This window comes from Colius striatus, chromosome 3, assembly GCF_028858725.1.
Source record: "Colius striatus isolate bColStr4 chromosome 3, bColStr4.1.hap1, whole genome shotgun sequence".
In the NCBI taxonomy this organism is placed as follows: domain Eukaryota; kingdom Metazoa; phylum Chordata; class Aves; order Coliiformes; family Coliidae; genus Colius; species Colius striatus.
In genome coordinates this window covers 71476302-71499069 of record NC_084761.1, presented here as the reverse complement: position 1 = coordinate 71499069, position 22768 = coordinate 71476302, and the positions used below count along the sequence as shown (strand labels likewise).

Sequence of the window (22768 nt, the reverse complement as noted above, 5' to 3'; positions counted from 1 at the left end):
AGATTATCTCAGTCCGTAATGTACTCCCGCTATCTGGTACTGTAATATCAACACTGCAAAAAGAAGGGTTTTTTAAGGCAAATGCATGATTACTACTGATTTAGATCACACTTAATTTGGTGAGGAAACATATTTTCATTACACACACACTTACTAAATATACCTGCTAACTGAGAAGGATCCACCAAAGCATGCCTGGAAATTGTGATGAGTTTACTGAGGAGATGAACTGTCATTTCTTGTGTAGATGCTGAAGTAAAGCCTTTTAAGAAAAGCTGCTGAAGGCCTGGAAAGTTATTCCATTTCAGTTTATTCTGCACCTTTTCTATTTTTTCCCGACTCTCCGACTTATCCAGAGGCAAGTGAATAAGGAGCTTGTTGAGTAGCTTGAGAGCCAAAAGATATTCATACTCATAATCTGACTCTAGCAACGAAGCAGCAATCCAAAATATGGTGGCCATCAAGTTGACAGGGTCAGTAGTGGGTTGCACATCATACATCCCTCCCTCTCTCAGGGAGGAAAGGCTTCTAGTCCTGGCCAAACTTCCTCCGTGATTTATCCTTCCATCCATTATATCCAGTGTGTTGCTCCGTCGACGGTCGCCTCTCCGCTCACTGATTAAATTCAGTCTCAAAGAATTACTCCTTGCATTGCTGTAGTATCCCAAACAACCGCCACTATTAATGGGACTTGTGCTTAGATTTATTTGTCCAGTGCTTTTCCTATTAGCTGCATACTTGTTTCCCATTACAGAATCATGGTATGAGGTTCTAAAATAAAAATCAGCATTCCATATTATCCCATGCAAAATACTTGAACAACATATGGTTTAGAAAAAGAGATGTTACGTTAATCAAGTATCACACACAAAGTGAATACTCCGCTTCATCACCAGAAGAGTATTATAATAGATGAAAATACAGCATTTATATACATATATTACTAAAAGATCCCTACAGCATAAAGACAAGACTGTCACATCCCATCATCTCTGACACCAGACCTAATTGTTACAATCCCAGATTATCAATATAATTACAGTAAAAAATAATTTAGTAAAATGAGAAAAATTAGCCTCTAGCATGTAAAATTGTCTGTAATTGCAGATCTAGCATTCCTACTTACTTAAAGAATCATTTTGGTTGGATGAGACCTTTAGGATCATCAAGTCCAACCACTAACTTAACACTGCCAAGGCCATCCCTAAACCATGTCTCTAGTAGATCTGATAAAGGTAGAGTACTGAATGAATTAATAAATGAAGTTATTTACTTATTACGTCATATTTGTCTGAAATATCTGCCCTGGAAAAACAACATCTTCCACTTCTAATACAGTGAAATTCAATATATTCCTGGAAATCTCAACATTTGAAAAAAAAACTTTGCCATGACATCAAATAAATAATGTCTGTACATTGAGATATTTTTTTTCAGTTTGATAAAATGTCATTGAGATAACCACTCACACTGCAATGAGACACACAAGTGACTCAGAGTATTCAATTACTTTTTTGTCACATATGGACAACAAATCTAAGGACTAGCATTTGGTGGAACTGAAAAAGTATCTTCTGTGTTAACACTGTAATAAAAGTATTTACTGCAGAACAGGAGTTATCATCTGTGAATCTTGACTTATCTTTTAAGGACTGGTGTTATTACCTTTTCTATACATATGGGGAAAAAATGAGACCCTCAAAATTTTAGTATTAATCATGGTCAGTTGGGCCTGAATTTAAAAAACAAAGCTATAAATGTACTCAGTACCTGTATTTTTAAAAAGTTTCAGAAGTCGCAACATTTCAGAACTGAGTCACAAGGAACACCTTGAATACTTTTTCTTTGTGTTTTTTGGTTGGTTTTTTTTGTTTGTTTGTTTGTTTTTTAATTAGACCCAAGAGAATAAGTTGGAAAGGTAGCAGAGGCCCTTTGCAGAAAATCTGGATTCTTATGAGTTTTGCTTGAGGCAGAATGACAAAAACATGAAAGAGTAAGCTATAAGGACACAACTGTTCTGCAAAGCAATAAGAAATTATTTCATTACATTTGTAATACACATCTTTAATAATTCAAATGTATAAAAACATGTAATGTATCTTGACTAGTAAAAGAACTTACTGAGAAAGGGCAGAAAGCAGATCATAATGCTTCATGGTTTCAGCCAAAGTATCAATAGCCGACTCTAAGGTCAGAAGCAGTTCTATGACAAAACCCTGGGGAAAGCCACAGTTGATTATAAATTATGTACAAAAATGATCACAGACTATTGAATAATGATATAAAAATATAAAATCCATATCAGCAGTTATTCTTTCATGTTTCAATTACAACACATTCCTGATAAGACAGCTCAAGTTAGCAGTTTAACTTCAAGACAGGGAAAAAGTTTATTTCTAAATATTCACAAAATTCATTCTGGTTTGCAGTATTTTTAAGGATGGATTAAGGATGGAGTCATTTAGACTAGCAGTTTTCAACATTAAAAGATTAGATCTATTTTTTTAGAAGTGCAATGAAACTAAGTTGCATGTCTGTAACACTTTATAAGGTGAAGTTCTTTATAAAAGAAAAGCTAAATTATGATCTCAAGATTCTCTATGACAGAAGGTGTTTCGAGGAAACATGTATCAAACTTTCTGAAAGTTCCTATTGCTGTAGAAGAGAATGTGCACAACTCATCTTTTCATCATTTAATTAGGTGAAAATTCAAAAAGTATCGTGATTAAACCTGTTCTGATATTTGAAATATCTTCATTTAAAGATAAAAAGCAACCAAATTAAAAATGCTTTTAAATTTTACTGTCATTAAAATAATAATAATGTGAGTATGCCATTTAGGCAGATATGGCTTTCTAATAAAAGTGGCAGGAAATACCTGAGCTTCTTCTCCTGCATCTCCAACAGTTTCTACGAGTCTGGAGAGAACATCAGAAAGGGTAGATGCAGTAAGAGGTTGCTTCAGAGCCCTGAAAATCTGAAAGGACCTCCCAGCATAATGTCGAGAGGAGCACGAAAGCGCAGTTTGCAAAGCAACTTCACTGAGACGGTGTTCCAATTGAAATCCTCCTATAAATGAAAATACTTATTCAAGCAAAACAATGCTCCATAAAACCCAAACTCCCTTGAATTTAATGAGGAGCAAATTGCCAAAGTAATTCTTAGCTTTAAAATACTCTAGCTTTCTATTTTTTTTCCTCAAGGAGTGTTACTCTCAAAAATCTTTCCAGGTATATAAATCTGTATTCCAAAATACTTAACACTGGAGAGGACTTGTAGAGAATAAAACATTTATGAATTGAGTATTGTGTCCATAATAAATCAATAAGATATTTTACCTCATTCCTAAAACAGTATATTTATATCTGTTACATAAAAATATGAACTCAAGTGTGCAATACACAAGAAAAATCAATTATTTAGAAGCCATATGCAATCATCTAGAATGATCTTATAGATAACCTGTACATTTAAAGGCATGCAAAAAAATTACTTCAGATTGCAGATTTGTACATTTTATCATGCATTAACTGTTTTCTAACATACCTGAGCTAGATTGTTTAAATATAGATACCACATGCTTTAAAAACACAGTTAACTGTTCAGCACTCTTTATATTAGGGTTCTTAGCAGAAACATCTTCATGATTCCAAAGTGGGCCTCTTTTCCTAAAAACACAAGAATAAATATAATAGAATATAACACAGAGCCTTTGACCTTAGTATTATTTAAATTTTATTTTGACTTTAAGGTCAATTGCAAAAGAATCTATTACTTACTGCACAAAAGAAATCAATTAGAACTGCAAATACAAAATGGAAAGTAGTTTGACAACTGCTCAGTATTATACCACAACACTCAAGATGTTAAAATTGATCCAGTTGAAATAACAGCGTAAGTTTAGGAATAGATATTCTTTGCTAGATAATATTTGGTTACGTGAAAAAACACCAGTTCAATTACACCATTCTACATTCTCGAAACAACTTCCTTTCTTCCTATCAATACACCACACTGCTCTAAATTTAGAGTGATGTATAAGCCTAAGTAATGAAAAGCTTTGAGAAATAGGCAGGATTTTAGATTTACACAGCCTTGAAAGCTTTCTATAAACTATCATACAAACTACACGTTTTGATGGTTTTACTTACCTCTGCCGCAAATTCCTGTTTTTTGAATAGTCAGCTCTCTGATACTAGCTAGCACAAATCTTGGAGCATAATTAGGGACAGAATACATAAATCACGTTTATGTATTCTGTCCCTAGTCCTGGAAAAGGGAACTCTATAAACCGTGTGGCGTGCAAAGATAACAGACTTGTGTGGAGTATAAAAAAAAAAAAGACTTAAACATTCAGGGCACAAAAGGGTGGCCAAACTTCTTTAAAATTGTTGGAATGTTAGAGTTGTTCATAGAACACAAAACTTACTTCAGGATTAAACTATCTCTTCCTGGTGATAAAACAAAGTTAGACTAAATAGTGAGGGTTTTACCATGTTTCCAAATGTCTCAACAAAAATGAAAATGGAACTCTTACCTTGAGGTAATGAATTCTATAAGAGTTCTCACTTTTTCATCCTGCTCTACTGAAATGTCAACCTCATTGAGGATTGTGGTGTGTAGATGAGAAATGGCAGCACTTGTATTTCCTAAGCTGATGCTAGAAGAGGTAGAACTTGAACTAAGCCCTGAGTCTGTCATTGGGGAGGGCTGGTAATCGGGTATAAAATCATGAACACCTGCTGAAATAAAAACAAGATGATTATTCACTCTTAACAGTTAATATTAAATACATAAAAATTTAAAAGTAGCCTTCTAAAAAAATCAGTAATTTAGCAAATGCCGTAAGAATAATTTAAGGGTTGCAATAACTTGAATGAAATCAACACATCTGATACATGCAAATTCTTCACATGATTGGACCCTTAGTAAGGAACTGCTTGATCCCTTTTTAAAACCACTGTATTATGTTTGATTTTGTGTTGGTAATATGACAGCTTATCAGCTTCTGAAACATCTTGTCTTAGTAAGCTGACAAAAATGATACAAACTACTTCCTAATAATGCACAGATCACTTTTTTGTTGTTGACAAAACACAGTTCTAGTGTAACTGACAGTATTTTAAATCAGTTAACAATATGTATTAGCTAGTGAACCGAATCTAAGCAGAGCCTCTTTGGCTGCACTTAATCTTGCTGCTGTGAGATTTTTCTCTCCATGTAAAGAATTACATAGCAGTAATACACAACTGCGGTAACTCCTCACATTACATCTCCGTCTATGAAGTGCTGGGCAAAGTAAACCGTCAAGGAAAAATGGGTTGTGAACCTTTGAAAATAACAATTGTACATTAGTTTTCACTTTACAGAGCCACAAGGTTTGGACTGAAGCAGTAGCTAGTTTAAATAAAATTTAACATCAGCTCATCTGACCTGGTGCTAGGCATGCATACCTATAATCACTTCATATTAATAACCAGCTGGAAGTGTTTGATACTAATCTTATTCTAGTTTCTTTTGGGCATTTTGCTTTAATAACAGCAAAATGCTATGTCACATTTAGACCGTTTTACCCAAATCTGTAAAGATTAGTAACGGAATGGTTTATATAGGTCACCTGTATGGTGACCTATAAAGTCACCAGTAAAGTCTGCAAAACCGTTTACATAAAAGAATTCTTCCACTATGCCTACATTTTAATTCTCTATTGCTACAAATATTAGATTCACAAATCAGGTATTTTTTGCTAGTGACAAACTACCTCTTATATGAAAAGAACCAACACATTGTATAGCAATATGCTGCCACCTACTGAAATACCATGAAATATTAGGTTTCAAAAAACCTGAACTCTCTCACATTTCTTTGGAAACTTGTACAAGAGGCTCACACAACCAAAAAATTCCTTTCATAAAGACAGAAATAGAAAAGATATAGTTTTTTGTATAATTGCAATATTGTCATGGTGAACATGAAAAGGTACTCAGAGTATTCTAATGGCCCACTGAACAATGAATTACCACTGACAAAAGTCAGAAATGTAAAGTTGAGATAAACAAGTAAGACATGGATCATCTTGGTTTTTATTTTCAAGAGCATCATAAAACCTGCTATATTACATATCTAAACCACAGAGCTTCCTCTGTGGTTTCCACTACTATTTAATCATTCAACTGTGCGCTCTGCTTTGATGACTGACTGGGCACAAAGTGCTAACATGATCTGTATTCATTTTCACTTAATTAAAATCTGACAAAAAACCATTTTAATGCCAAAGGCATTAAAGTAGCAATTTCTTAAGATAGAACAGAAATTTTCATAATGTCTGGAAGGAAAGGTAACTTTCCATGATTTTAAAAATCAATACTTAATAAATCTAAAGCATACCTGTGAAAGTATAATCTAAATTAGTAGTTTGCTTGACAGTAAGCACCCTGGATTCATTGAACTCCCTGTTTCTTAGAAGTACAGAAGCAAGAGACTGGACATTACTGCCAGATCCCATCACTATCAGTAGATGCAAAAGCAGTCGTTTACAATGCTCATAGACTTCAGGGTGACAGTGGTCAAAACCTAATATAAAAAGAAAATGGGAAAGTTTTATAACATTCAAAGGGTATGCTGAATTAATAGCAGATATGTAATTCACTAAATGATGTTGTCTCAATGTTTCAATATGAAAATAGAAGTATACAGCTTAACAAACATTAATATATCCTCGTTTCTCATACAGCACTACAAATTTAATCTGTGCTCTCAATGAAAATTACTACAGAGAAACAGAAATAAAGTGAATGTTACTGTGCCTTCTACAAGAAGAAAAGTAGAAGTGGCTCCAACAGAAAATGCCTTCAAACAACTCCAAAAACCTCTTTATTATATTAATGTTAGCCAAGTCTAACAATATTTAGTTAGAATACTGTGAATATTAACAAATTAATGAGATTTCAGTACAATGGCAAACATTAATTTAAATCCCCAAAAGAACAGCTACATAAATAGCTACAATTATTAAATTACTAGACATATTTCTGTAAGAATTTCGTTACCTATAAAAATCGCATGAAGCAAAAGATGCAAGTATCCTCCCCATTCCACCTTTACACTGTGGTCAACTATCAAGTCAGTCAAAAGGATCACTGCTATATTGCATCTAAAAACAACAACAACAACAAAAGGTCAGAAGAATGTAACATGAACTTTAAGAGCTGAAAAATAGCTTAAGCTACTAACCAGTATTCTGTCTGAAGTTTAGAAACATCCACAAAGTTGCATTATAAGAGAAAAGATGAATGCTCATAATGAAGACAGAATAACTTTAGTCTTCCAAATTTACTGTGAGTAAAACTGCAGGAAACAAATGTTCTCTCTACTATCTTTTAATGTGCTATTTGTGCAACAGAAATTATAATGCATTGCTATCAGCATTGTAAAATTGTTACCTGTGAAGAGACATGCCTGGAGGAGAAGTTTCAGGCAAATAATCCACCAATGGTGACCAGCAACCTCCAGTGGGTGGAAAAGGTAAAGGCTCTCCTTGATTGTGCTCCATCACCTTCAATCGCCAGTTTGAATACAGAGGCATTGAATCACCTAATACAGCAGGTAATTAAACCAGATTAAAAAAAAAAAAAGATGTTTCTGTAGTCTTCTAAGGAAATAGTTTAAAATTCTTGAAAAGCTGAGATCTGGGAGTTAGGGGAGGAAGAACCAGCCATAAACCTTAGTAATAGGATACAGTTTAACAAAAAAAAGAAGTGGTTATTTCTTTTAGCATAAGGATGATTTAACAGAATCATAGACGCATACAGAATATATAGCAGAGTAAGATTTTGTTGAACAGGTTCATAAAAAGGATAGATGAACATGGGGAACATGGATGCACATAAAGAAAAAAACCAGGAGTAAATTAAATAATATAATTTCCCTGAATTTCAAACCTCATGTCAGACAGGGAGTTAAGATTGGGTCTCAGGATTGCACTGAACACATTTTGAAGAGCTGCCATTTCATTATAGGCTAAGGACGTATATCTCAAGAGCACCTTTTAATAGGTCTACCCACCAGTTCTACATGTCACATAATATTAACCTGATATATGGGGTAACTAAGAGCGTACCACTTCTACCCTAGCGTAGCTTGACAAGTCACTGCTCAGAAAATAAGTAAGCTTATCAGGAAAACACAGAAAGCATTCAGTTTTTGATTAGGCAAGCTTCAAGAGTGGAAGAAACACATCAGCTATTTGAAATGTGTATGTACCATGTTACACATCCAAAACATTTTCCTGTTCTCAAATGAGATGTATTTTCTACAGAATAAACAATTAAGACTAGAAACAAGTAAGGAGACTGCATCAACAGTTCAGTATTTCAGTGATTCTGCCAGCTGTCCTTTTGGAAGTATAGTTGCACAAGTTTCATAAGTTCACACATGTATCAGCTAGTTATCATCTTCTTGACTGGAAGTGACAAACTTCTTACTGATGAAGCTTGTGAATTATCATCATCTCCTTCAGGATACTCAGTGCAGCTACCACAAATAGCAAACAAACATGGAAACAGCCACAATTATGACACTGGGCATCACCCATCCAAGCAGTAGTAAACACACTGGCTGCCCAGGAAGTCCACCAATCAGTTACTGACCCAAAGTTTAACAGATCTGTGTATCAGTACTCCTAGCCTTTAAAACAAGCTCTGTAGAGGACAATATGTTACATCTTCTTGAAAGAGGCAGTAAGAACCACATATTCACTCTAAGTTATGGCCTGTACAGAATCAGTCATTAAGGAGTGCATAAGGAGATTCTATTGGATTCTATTGCTTCAATAAAGCACAGGACACACCAGGTTCCATACTGACACGTAATCCTCAAAATAGAAATTTCCATCCTGTTGCTCAGTAGCATACATTGAGTTGAGCAAAAGGCAGTACTGTATCATGTGCTGTACCATACCCAAACAAATTAACTGGTAGAAAAATCAACTGTCAATAAAAAAAAATAGTGAAATCTAAGATGACAGTCTGTCAAGAATTATAACGAGCTGGATCAGGCTGAAATATATCTGATAACGCCATGGAGATTTAAAGTGCAAAGTCCTTTTAATTACCACCAGCTTGTTAACTGAAACAAGACTTTCAGTCAAACAAGTACTCTGACAAAGCATAGAGAACCTACTTATGTAATGCATCATTTACCATCAGACCACCATCCTCATTTTTGCCTGATAACATGATCTATTTAGCTTTCCCTAGCATTATCTCAGGTACAAAAGCAGCTGTAGTTAATAAATCTCCATGAAAGAGAAGTCTCCAAAAGTATATGGAGTTTTCAGAGAAAGTTCTATCTCTTTTCTTACCTCTGCACCTCAGAAAAACAGACCATAGATCACAAAAAGTAACATGTTTTCAAAACAAACTTGAAAATTAGAGGAACACAAGAAGATCATTTTTCCTTGCTATATTTTCCTTTGCTATGGCTTCTTAGAAAGTTTTGTACCCTTTTTCTTAAATAGGCCAAGGATTGCTATCATTTAAATGCACAATTACTTGCATTTATCTTTCCCCCCCCTATTTTTTCCCCCCCTTTTTTTTTTATCTATTCATCTCATTTGCCTCCTGCTAATCTCTCCCATTTGTTCTGCCTAACCATCTATTTGCCTTTGGTGTTGGTTCTGGCAAAGAAAACAAAGTAAAACTGCTTCATTTAGGAAGATGTTCACAACGCATTTCAGAGTACAAGGGAAGGAAAGAAAGTTTATCATGTTCCTTGCACATTCTATTGTAATCAAATGTATGCCAGACTTTCCTAAAAATGAGGAAAGTAAAAAAACATCATATTTTTGATAGTTTGTGCAAAAGCTACTGATAACGCTTATTTCCATACCCTTCAGCAAAAGTATTAACTTGTGAAAATTTTGTTTTCTATCTATAAAAATATTTTTACATAAAAATATTACTTTTTTCCTCTTCATACGATCCTCCAGAGCTGCTGCTGTAGCGAGATTCTAGTCTGTGGTGCTGGCGGTTTAAGTTACTGTTCAACCCACTGTAGATGTCTAGATGTACGTAACTGCAGGAAAAAATAAAGCAGCACTAGTAACTGACATAAAATATCAGGGTGTCTCAGCAAAACTAAGTGTTATGCAACAATATTTCACTTCACTAGGACCATCAATGTGATGTCAAAGCATCTCAGCTGTATAAGACACACCTCCTGTAACAATGATATATAAGGGGATTCGAGAAGATAATTCACTATGCAAAATTACCTTCATTAGATAACTTTCATGAACAGGTAATACATTAAGATATTTGTTACCATTACGCATAAGTAAATTCTTCTCACTGAGAAAAACAGTGAAACCCGTATTTGATCTGGCACAGACATATCTTTAAACATGCATGGTCCAAGACCCTATCCTCACTAATCTGACAAATTATAAATAAATGAGAGTGCTAAAAGCACGATTTCCAAGCTGTTTCTACAGAAGCTTCTAACTCTGACCTCCTGGCAAGTTCAATATGTACATGGTATATCTTATCAAAAAGCATATAACCTGGGGAGGTGTTAGACAACACTTCAGAATATGCCAAAACTTGCAGAAACTTCCGAAGTTCCTTTGCTACTTTATAATTTTCTTCATCTCCAGCCTCAATAGCAGCTAAATATTTGTCTGTGCCTTGCTAGGCTTAATTCTGAATAACACCTCAGATTCCAGAGTTTTCTGTAATTTATTTTCCCACAGCCCTCCTTCAATTTCATTGGAAGCATTGGAGCTGTCTCTATCAATATATTTACCAACCTAATTGTATTGATATAATTATCCCGTTCAAGAAAAAAAAGCCCAACTTGACAATTATATTGTAAATATAATTACTAAGTCATCATAAAATAAACTGGTTTCTGAATTTACCACATAGTAGCTACTCTGCCATAAAGGTATGTGCACACTTTTTCCTCATGCTGTTTAGAGAATCTCTACTCCCTTTTTCATTTTAAGGTCATCCATGTCATATTTAACAAAGATGAGAGCATGTCCACAGTCACTGTGGAGCTCTGAGTCCATATCCTAAGTCTGTTTGCTTTCCACCACCCTCACATTGGAATCCCTGTCTGACAAATTTCTCCGCAGAATTTTTCTTAAGAAGCTCAAAAGCTAGGGAGGGAGGCATTTGTTTTAAAGCTAGCTGGAAGGGACCTTACCACAGATACCAGGCACCCAAATACCCTGACTAGGAGAATAAACTAGCTTTCAACATATAGGCACTGCTGATTTCTACTGAGCTAGGAAACTAATTTGAGAATTGGTTGCATTACTAAACTAATAATGTTTTCCCATGGGGTACCCATCTGCAGTGTGATTTCTCTTATGTAAATGTATACAATCCAGCGCATCAATAACAATATAGCAATACAAATTTTGACTTGGATTATTCCTTTAATTTGTTGTTTCCACTGCAACTTTTTGAGTTCAAATTACCATTAAGGTTGCTACTGTTAATCTCAATGGTACTCCAGTTCTCTTGCTTTAAGCTTAGAAAACTTACAGCCCTGTATTTCCTGCAGTGAAGACATAACTGGAGCCACTGGGATGCAAGTTCTTACAGTGCCTACCAGGAATTCCTGTAATTCAACTAATAACTGCTCTTTGACAAGATACTTACTTCTCTTCAATATTGTCCTTTATATGTTTACTGTCAGGGTTGCCATCTGTGGGAGCCACCATTGTATTGCTACTGGATGTGGTACCTGTTGATTATGGACGAAGAACATTGGTCAATAAAGAAAGCAATCTTAAACACTACACAATGACCCTTATTTACTGTTCATGCCATGAATCCTAACCAGGTTTACCCCAGGTGTGCCTTTAGACTAAAATATTCTGAGCTGCTACCATAATTTCATTAACTGGAAAATATCAAAATAATCCATTCCAGGAATCTCTGAGTCTTCAGTGTAAATTAAGTAGAAAGGCTTCTTTTTGAAGCAGGATCTGAAGACCTATTTCTTTCTTTCCTGTACGCTCCATGTCTTTTGTTTCTCACTTTGAAAGATGCCAGGCAGTTTTCCTCCACATGTCTCAGCATGTTCTTGGATTGAAGCACGAAGATGACACTTTCTTTACTTTCAGTGTTTTGGGTTTTTTTGAGAATTGATCCATTGTTAATTGTTCATTATTTCTAAATAAACTATCCTATGTAAGTGTAATTAAATCCTCCTGAATAAATTCCCATGGATGAAGGTTGTGTCTATAACAGAACTTAAAATAAAACAATTTACACTGATTTAAAATTATATAAATTTTCCTAGTTGTTTGACTGAATTGATATAGAGGATGGTAAACAGTGTGAGATCTGAATACAGGCAAAATCTAATACAAACCTGCTCCTTTTGAACCTATCAGTTGTCCTTTAACAAGAACTCTGGGTGCATAAAAAACTGCACGTTTTGTAAAATAAATTCTGTACCTTAACTTAGAAACAGAATGCTGTACTCCTATTAAATATTTACAAATGAACTCTACTATTATAATTGATCAGTTACAGCATGTTTAGCATAGACAATAATAGAAGTTTAAGTTAATAAATTCTCACCTGAAGTGACAGAGGGGATTTTGTAACTGGAAGTAATGCGGTAATATGGTGGATTATCCATATGAGTGACTCCTGAACTGACAGGATCTGTTAGCTGCAGTTCACTCACCAACTCTTCTAGTAGTTGCATTGTTTTATCTCTACCCAAATAAACAACAACTTTCTTTACCTGTCATCAAAAAAAAGAATATGCATATAAAACAGTATGTACATAAATAAAATTCTTATTGTAGTGACATGATTAGAAAAAAAAGAAAAATAATAAATTTGGATACTGCAACGTCTTAGAATGAATATCTACTTGCACTCCAAGCGAGAATACCTGGAACTTACTCTAATTCTAAAAACAAACAAAATTGCTTTCACAGCTGTCTCCAGGAGCAAGCATTGGAAACGTAACACAAGAGTAAGAAATTCAGACTTCTGAGTTCAAGGACGGTTACTTATGAAGTAACATATTTTCTAACAAAGGTTTTAGCAACATCTGAGCAAATGTATTCTGATTTAATTTCTTTTTGATACTTCACAGTTGTGTTCTACACTATTTATTTTTCAGCAGGTATCTTATTTTTCCTCATGCTATTCTGCAGTGCTCTCACATGTGCTCTGAGAAAAAATAAAACTGGTTTTGAAGGGTTAAGGTGTGTCATTTAAGGTTTTTTTTATACTTAGTTATGTGAGAATAATCACACTATCCCTACATGGCATGACAGGTGCTTTACTTTATCTGCTTTTCTAGGACAAGTTACAGCATGGGAGAAAAACATTTAATTCCCAAAACACTCAACACCTTTATATACTCTGATACGAATAAACATCTAACTACAGCAATATTTTATTAAATATATAGTAGTTAAGGATTCTCCACTAAATCTTACTTTAGTGAAATGATCCTGGTGAGTACTAAGCAGCAGCAGATGGCTCCTAGTCAGTGATTACTTTAGACATCAGTAACTACATTTTTTCTTCTGATATTTTCTTGAGTTATTACTGCTTAATGATTTATTCCCACCTTTTTTGAGAGAACTCGAAGATCAATGGTAAGCCAGTGATGCAGGGCATTTGACTTGCAGAAATACTTTGTCACCTTGTTTAAACTATACACACAAAGATTTTGGGCTGCACCATTAAGCTAGATTTCCTGAATTACAATAACACCAATTTCCAATCAACAAAGAACTTAACCTATACTTAGTAAGAATTTAGTAATATTACAGATCCCGATTGTTTACTTAATCTCTACTTTTTTGACTATTTGCAGAACGAGTCATATATTTCTAATGAAAATATTACTTATGGAACTATCTTAATTCTTCCTAATGAACAGAGACCAACTGCTGCAGTAGAATTGCATTTTATGATGAAAAGGAGTTGTGGAGTGTATAGTCCTAATGACATGAATCTAAATTTAGCAATTGAACACCTAAAGTTTCCTTTTTATTATGCAACAACAAAAAACCTGTTAAGACAGACCTTCATGGTTTAATAAGGTCTGTGGTTTACTTAGTACACTCTGAATTTTGACAACTCATAACTGGTAAGACAGCTAGTGGACTGTTTCAGACCTACTACCCTGAGTAAACTGCAATAGTCAGTAAGCTGCCTTAAGGAAGCCTCAGCTGTCCTTAAGATGTGATATCCTTTCTGGTTTCTTTCTCTTCTCAAGACTGTTCCATGAATGCTGGTTTTAACTGAAATTGATACTGAAATTTGTATGCAGTCCAAAGTAACTCAAAGAAAAGAACTGAGTTTGATTTGTTCATAGTATTTAATGGTCATAAAACATGGGGTAGGAGATTTTGAATCGAGAAATCCGGCTTCACATTTTTTGTTTGGTCATCTTTGCTGACAGACATTGAACTGATTTTTAAAACATCTATAGCACTAGGAAGAGAGGAATCATATACTCACATAAGGCAAAAGGCTGGGTTCGCTGTTCACTCCACAGATACTGATCAAGAAGTGCAAAATTATTTTCAGATTCTTTGGCCAGCTGTCTGCCAAAGTAGTCCAGACATTTTCTATCTCTGACCAAGCCACTTCATCGCCATACTAGAAAACAAAACAAATATCTCTCCTGATATCTCCAGTAGAAAGCATTACACTTGAAAATTATCTGTATTGACCAAGTGGGACAGGCTCTACAAAAAGGAGACATAAATCCTGTAGGCAGTTGTTGCCTTTTTAACATTCCAGAATTATGTCTTCACATTTAACTTTTATAAAACCTTTCTGGAAATAACTATTTTCTTTTATAGCTATAAATACACTGAAATATGTGTACACATATTTGTACATATTATATATTTTGTGTAGATATCTAGTATATATAATTCTATACTTATAAAAATATGTATTCATGTGTGAATTTATTTCAATTTTAATGTATTTATTTACATACAAATAAAAGCCATCTAAATGTAGCAGAGACCAATTCTCGCAGCTGCTGACAATCCTGAATAAAATTCCACAGAGCACAAACTGCCAAGAGTTTTTAACTGATAGCTTAAAACATGACCTCAGGAGTCAAAGATATCAAGAACTGGCAGGAGCACTGCATGAGACGAAAACTGTATTCTATGTAAGAAGTAGCTATCACAGGAAGCAGGAGGGACTATCGGTCAACACATCAGTTCCAAAACTCCACTTTGAGATCATAGGTATACAGGAAACTTGGCGTTATCTATCCAGCTAGACATCTCCATTGCAAAGCAACAGTTATATACTGTTACTGTACACAACAATTACTATTACATTTCTAGCCCATATTTCTCTCAGTACCTCAAAACTACACGGTAAAATTTTGATATATACATAAGCAGCTCCACAAATATGAACGGCAACTCTTGAAAATCTGTTAACATTGTTACCCCTGAAGATCACTTTCTTGCATCCTAAACACTACAATTCACTGGCACAAATCAGAGCACTGAAGTAATTCGTTTTACCTTTGCAGTCATATACATCAGATTGTTCAGAACCATAGCTGTAGCCTGTGGTGATCCCCAGCCTTCTCCTCGTAGCCACCGCCTACTGTTCACCATTATTTCTCTGTCTTTCAAAGAATCTTCCTCATCTTCATCTGGCCGACGAATGGTTGGCAAAGGTTTCAAGTCTACCAACTCAATGTTGTTCATCCATGGCAGCAGATAATGCAGCATCACCTGTCTCCCAGCTGGGTGAGCCGTCTGGATTCTCTGACTGACTTCTGTCATTCAAAAATTAAGCACATACCTTCATTGCGAGTCCACAACAAAAACTGTTTTGTTAACAACAACAACCACCACCAAGAGCCTAGTAGGTCATACTGATATAAAGCAATGCTGATGCTAACAGGATTTTTTGTTTAGCTGTCTAGTGCCATTTCATAACGTTCAAGTTCATGGTCTTCAGCACAGATAACTGAAGGCACTGCTGACAACAAACTGTTTAAGAAACTCTGAGTATACACATACATCTATTGTCTAAGGGAGGAGGGAACCTGAAGACCGAGGGCCTGTAAAAAGGTACCAAAAGAAGAACTTGAATTTTTTTTCTTCCTTGCATTAACCCTACTAGGTTTTTAATTCATGTGAGAGTTTATTATTCTGTAATTGTTTAAAAATGCTTTGGACTAATATTTTTGAGCAATCTCATGTTTTCTTAACACGAGACAGAACAGACAAACAATTTTAAAACCATTTGCAAATCATTTATCTGAAGTGATTTTTCATTGCTATTAGTCATTAAAAGTATCATTGATTCATGTTGTTTCCTCTTGAATGCATTTAAAATACAAGTAAACAAAAATTGTCACTCAGTAAATTCCATTTCCTCCACCCAATGTGATAATGTTAGCTCGTTGTCCCGATTTTAATGAATTATATATAAATTAACTACTGAAAAGCAACAATTACACATTTTGTACAATGCTTCAGATTTTGCTTTAAAACCATACCTGAGAAGATAGCAAGTGTTAGCTCAGGGTAAGTCCTTGCTAATTCCTCTGACAGTTGATAATAAGACACAGAATACAGATGTGGTAAAGGAGAAGGCTGACCCAAGACCCCATCCGTCCGCTGAACTTCCAGTTTGTGAGCATAACGGAACATCTTTGGCTCCAAGATCTACAACAGTAATGTTCAGAAGTTGAAGCTGTGTAGAACTACAATGCAAGTCTTTATATAAAATCACCTTTTAAATTCATGCATCTGCTCTCACTTAACTCTTCCTATCTATGGAGCTCTCCATACACCTACAGTATTTACCAGCACTGTGGTAATTTCCTAGAAGACTAGATAAGACTCTCTCTACTTGAGTTTCCAGTAATAAATTCCAGAAATCTGCTTTCACAAAGTACCGTATTAAATAACACTTTCTCCATAACAAAAATGTGAAATGCTATTGAACATTTGTATTTTCAATCAATATCAGTTTCTGGACATCTATGAGACACGGACAGGAACAAAGTAATCTTTCATGTGTCAAGAGATGCAGCAGGAGGCTAAAGCAGTTCGATAATTTAGGTGAGTTTTGGCTGATTTTAACTAGTGGTGTTCACTTGAGAAGAAAGATGGGGCTGAAAGGGAGAGTGCTATGACACATCAACACATCAGCAGGTGTGTGACTTCAGTGGAGACTTTACTGTTGAATTTAGCTGACAATAAAAACCTTTAAAAAAACACTCCAAGACTTGTGGTCTGAGCTACAAGTAGCACAGATGTATTTGTTTCTTTCTATACACTAATGCTGTCTGCACTATTAAGCTTACTCCTAAGTGACCTCGGACAGGAATATACGAACTAAATTAAATGGCTAACAAGATTTCCACTATCACTTCTCCACACAAATAGATGAAAAAATGTTGAATATTAATGCAAAAATCAGAAAACTTACTGCTACCCCAGTAGACAGAGGAAAAGGACAGGAAGCAATATGCTTCCAAAGTGCTTTCGGACAAACAGAGCTATATACCATTCTCTGTTTCAGGGTCAAATCAAGAATCTTGATTTAGGTTTTATCTCTTGAAAGGACAGATATTATGAAAATACAAGCCTTGAGTGCTTAGTTCATCAAAACAGACACACTTCCACAAAGTCTATTTGGGCCAAGTAAGGATCTGGCCTAATTATGTACTAAAATAGAGAGACAAACCCAGCCCCCTTGTATTTTATTATGGAAGGGCCAAACAAATAACAATAGATTTTTTTTTTAAATGCATAGGACATTAAAACAAAAGCACATCTAACCAAAATTAGCTTACAAACCTGTAATAGTTGCATAGCAACTTCATAGATGGCCCTAGTAGAATCAGCTGCTTTAAACAGTATCAGATTCAGGAGGGTCACTGTATCACACTGGTAATCCCTAGGGGAAAATTGCAAATGTGAAATAAGAAAAAGTACATTTAGGTTTTTAAAATTTGAATTTTATGGGATACAATAGGGGATAACATAGAATTTAAAGAAGTTTCTCTAGTAATACATATACACCAGCAGAGGTGATCTTTCCTCTCTGAGGGATTAAAACTCCACTTCTACATGAAAGCCTACCTGGAAAATGAAAATTTAAAGGGTTTTTTCAGTTTTGAAAAATGCTGTAGTACCTGTTTTGGAACACGTTGGCTATGGCTTTAAAACAGCCAGCTGCCACCCGCTTGGAACCTGTGTAACACCGGTCTACAGCCCAGTACATGAGGTTACTCTGGTCAGGGTTGAGTTCCAAGAGCAGCATGACTGCCTCACAGCCTAGCTGGTGAACCTGTATTCCAGAAATGACATATATTTATAAACACAGAAAAAAACCCTAGCTTGAAAAAAATAGGGAAACAGATATTAAATAAAAAACTCAAACAACTGCAACATACAAAACTTGTTCCATCTAAAAACAATGAGATCACAATTTAAAATAACAGATAATTCTATCAAACTGGTTAATGTTCAGTTTGCACAGAGTCATAAATTATTGAAGTAAATAACTAGACAACTTTACTGACTTTTTTTTCCTCAGTTCCAAGGCTACTTTGAGCTATTTACTATTTTCACTTGTCCTACTACAAGCTGAACACTGACTTGAAAGCATCAGATACAGAAAAGCATTTAAACACATTCAGGAATTCCATGGGATAGATCTATGTGGAGACTTGCTTCTTCTCTTGAATCGACACAACCCACTGGAGCTGTATTTTTATGTAGTCACAGTACTAGTGCAATGGAGGATCTATCTTATAAATTTAAAGCTTGCTTTACTGTTTTGATGTGAAGTTTGGTCTTCATAACTCCCCAAAGCTCCTAATGGATTCTACAGTCTCAAGAATTCACCTTCATCTCCTTTAAATTTCTAAAGGATCTATTACTACAATTTAACCTAGCTGATTAATATACAAATGATACACAATGTTCCACTCCTTGTCCTTTTCATTTATGTTTTGTCTTAAACTGATTAGAGACTGCTTTCCTCCACAGGATAAATACACATATTAAGGACAGTGCAAAAATATGCACTACTAAAACTGCTTTGAGCTAAGCCACTCTAAAGCATTTAGGCCAATCTGACTGCAACTTATTAAAAGTGTACATTGAAGGCACTTGTAGTTGCAAAGCAACATTGATGTTGTCTGTATTACCTTTTTGTCTTGTGAATCCAAAATATTATCCAACCATTTGTATAGATAGCCATCAGATGAGAGCCCGACATTATCTGCAACGGGGCCACAACACAGTACAGCAGACATAGCCTATAGAAAGTAATTGAAAACCATCACATTTTAATAACTCAGATACAGGAAGTGCTTTTACCAAGTCCATTAAAATATCAAAAAACTAGTTTCTATTCAGTCAAGGGAGGAAGGCCAAGGCTAATAAAAACCTCTTTAACTTCTTCCACAAATAAATGATTAAATAATATTTTTCTCAACTTACAACTCCAAGGAACTGTCTATACTGAGATCCTGACCTATGTGAGACTTAATACGTCAGTTTCATAGTTAACCTATCTCTACATGAAAGTCCTTCCCCTTAGGAAACTGAGGACTAAAGTCACAGGAAGTAACATTTAGCAGTAATTTGAAGAAATTCATATAACAAATGCAACAGCTTACAGCATGGAAAGAGCAGAACTGTCATAAATACAAATGTAGGCATAAAAAGAACATGAACTAAGTAATGAATAGAAACAGGGACAGGAAAACCTCATCCAGATGTTAAATTTGCATTAGAAAAGTCAACAACAATCAATTTATGAAAATCAGAAAGTGCTAAAATACCTTTAATGCACAGTATTGGTGTCTGTTTATTCGCATGTTCCTATCACTGTATCTGTCCAGGGGAGTAAACATTATACTAAAAGGGCCTGCCCAGTGACTGAACAACATAAATAGACTGTGGCGTAGACTCTGCTGTGGAAAGACACTTCTCCTCTGGTGTACTGTAAAAAAAGCACATAGTAAGACACATTCCTCTTGTCGTTGTTTTGTCTAAAACTAACAGATTGAATCACTCAATATAAAAGGAAAAGTCAACGTAAAGGCACATTATTTCAACATCATCATAGCTGGATATATTGTCCTGTTTGATGCCACTAGTGTACATGAGTAAGCTATATTAGTTTTCAGAATGTAAATGCACCATCAACAAACAGGACTTTTGCTAAATAACAAAACGGCTTATTTGCTACCAAATATCCCTTTTAAAAACTTAAGGTGCCATAGTTATATTCAAAACTAATGGCATGAATTATTTGTATTAAAGCATTTCAAAACTTCAGAGAAAAAGTGGATTTTTCTTCAGGCTGTTTGGTTTTGTTGTTGTTTTTCTTTAAATGTACTGCATATTAAATACAGTCATCAGAAGTCATTAAAGCATTTTTACATACCTGGAACATTTTGAATGATATTTGCCACTAAGGCACTAAAATGGCATCGGATATCTTTCAACGTATCAGAATCTTTTTCATTTTCTGCTTCTAAGAGTTGTCTTGTTAGATCGACATACTCAAGCAAAGTGTTGTTGAGGGAATGTGTTTCATTATCAAGGCCACCACTTGCACTTTAAAACATAATAAAACAAAACAGTATGATAAATACACAGAATAATTTTTGAAAACAATCCTTATTTTTTTCTCTTTAAAAAGAGTCCACAAACTCATCACTGCAAATATCTGATTCAAAGCAATTTCTTAACCCAGCTTCTACTTCAATGTTAAATAAAAAGCTTAAACTAAGCCTCACTACCAGAAGTCACTCATTCTCCCACAGAATTAGTTCTTACATTGGAGACAAGTGTTAAACATTATAATAAAAACCCCCAGACAACGAGCCCTGCCCTCTTCCCCGCCAATCCATGCCATTTGTAAACCAAAAGAAATAATTACTACTATTTGATTATTGACATTTATATTCAATAATGATTTTTGGGATTTGGTCAAGACATTCAGTACTGCATAAAATGCTACTGAATATTAGCAGGTGAAAGCAACTTAATCACTTTACGTATTTATTTCCAATCCTCATAACTTTAGCATCTGCCTAGAGAGCTGTACTAAACTAAACATGGAGATCAAAGACTACATGTGATTAAAACCTGTCTTCCTTTGAAAAACAATTATTAGCAAAGTGAACCCTATTCTCTTGGCTCCTCCCACCATGTTTCCACATTTGTACTGAGGATAACTAAAAAGCATGTCTTGCACACCGAAGGCAAGATGAGCAGGTTTATGGTAGACTTTAAGTGCTTGCTAGTTTCCACCACAGATTCAGGCTGGCCCCAGAGAGAAAAGCTGACAAAGTTCCAGGGTGCAGACTGTGGTTAGGAGCATTTTACATATGCATTTTAAAAAACCAGTGAGCACCTTAAAACATGAGAGAAAATGATTGTAATGGCTGTACACTGAAAAACCAGCATGTGGAAAGGAAGAAAGGCATTCTAGCAATGATTCTGAGACAATATTTTGAAATATACTGCAGCAGTTTGTTTAAAGATTGAAAATTTGATGCTGATTATATTGCTAAGGTCTACAAATACATGTCTAAGTATCATTGTCTAACAGAGTGGCAGGAGCTAGCCTAACTATTTCCTAGCATACTTGCTCTTCTACAATTCTATGTGCATTAAGAAGCTTTCTAAGAGACTTGTAAACATATGCCAGAATTTTAAGTCTTCTTTCAAACTGTACACAAGAAACAGAAATAAGGAAAAACCCAACCTAGTTAACATTCTGCCTCCCTCAGAAAAAAAAGGTCCAATATCAATGAGCAGTAGCTTTCACTGTATGTAACATGCTGACTAGCATCAGGACTCCAGGTGAGGAAGAATTCCAGATAGATTACAGAATAGTTGTAACTTGTGTTTTCTGATTTGCATAACTGGTGCCATGTACACACAAACAAGAAGGAACATGACACACTGCTCATTCAAAGCAATGTCCCAGGGAACAGTAACACTTTAAACAAAACCCAACCACAGGGACAAAGAATACGGAGGAGGGAGGGATTAGCCAGTAAAATTCCCAGTTTACAAAACTGTGTCTATTTAGTGCTATACTAAAACTCACTGAAGAATTTTGCATACTAGTGACTTAATGCAGAAGCATAAACAACATCGCATCAGTGCTGCCCCTACCTGTGACTAATGACACCAGCATCTGCCAACAGTTCAAATATTCGTACTAGTTGTACTCGTAAAATATCTCGACGCCTGCGCCGCTTCATGTTCTATTCAACAGACGAAAGATAAAATCAAAGGAAGTAGAGGAAAAGCCAAATATAAAACCAGCATGGCATATAAAAGTGTTATCAAATCTGTACTACAACTAGCATCAATTATCAGGGGTGTCAACTTTTTAAGAAGAGTTACCACAACTGCTACCAATTTTAATATCCACACAATAAACAGAATTTTTCCCTGTTGTAACTGTCCAGACATACCAGGTTTGCTATTATGCATATTATAAAAAGAAAGGGTTTTATCAGTTTCTTGTTACAAGACGTGATATATAAAACAACGAAGGTTCAAGTGCCTACAAGTCTTTCTACATATTTCAAGGAAGTGTTTCTAAAGATTTTGAGGGAGGTGAATCTCCTCCTCTATCTACTCTGTTCTGGTGAGACCATACCTGGAGTACTGCATTCAGCTCTGGAGCTCCCAGTACAGTAAAGACATGGACCTGTTGGAGTGGGTCCAGAGGAGGCCATA

At 35.2% G+C, this 22768-nt stretch overlaps 1 protein-coding gene across 12 annotated transcripts in view; it reads right to left on the bottom strand.

The window, feature by feature from the left end:
* The window catches only part of FRYL (FRY like transcription coactivator), a 174571-nt gene that overhangs the window by 37618 nt on the left and 114185 nt on the right, over positions 1-22768 (bottom strand). For 9 of the 12 annotated variants that reach the window (XM_061991904.1, XM_061991903.1, XM_061991905.1 and 6 more), the window contains 20 exons: positions 22196-22287; positions 20451-20623; positions 19843-20003; positions 19204-19314; positions 18184-18338; positions 17846-17945; positions 16537-16705; positions 15548-15807; positions 14511-14651; positions 12600-12768; positions 11670-11754; positions 9962-10074; positions 7443-7593; positions 7050-7153; positions 6388-6573; positions 4538-4742; positions 3547-3668; positions 2879-3069; positions 2122-2216; positions 164-771 (listed from right to left, as the gene is read on the bottom strand). In XM_061991904.1, coding sequence (XP_061847888.1) covers positions 164-771; positions 2122-2216; positions 2879-3069; positions 3547-3668; positions 4538-4742; positions 6388-6573; positions 7050-7153; positions 7443-7593; positions 9962-10074; positions 11670-11754; positions 12600-12768; positions 14511-14651; positions 15548-15807; positions 16537-16705; positions 17846-17945; positions 18184-18338; positions 19204-19314; positions 19843-20003; positions 20451-20623; positions 22196-22287 — 3391 coding nt within the window. The remainder of the gene's footprint in view (positions 1-163; positions 772-2121; positions 2217-2878; positions 3070-3546; positions 3669-4537; positions 4743-6387; positions 6574-7049; positions 7154-7442; positions 7594-9961; positions 10075-11669; positions 11755-12599; positions 12769-14510; positions 14652-15547; positions 15808-16536; positions 16706-17845; positions 17946-18183; positions 18339-19203; positions 19315-19842; positions 20004-20450; positions 20624-22195; positions 22288-22768) is intronic. The other 3 variants (XM_061991897.1, XM_061991907.1, XM_061991908.1) reach the window with 1 other exon arrangement.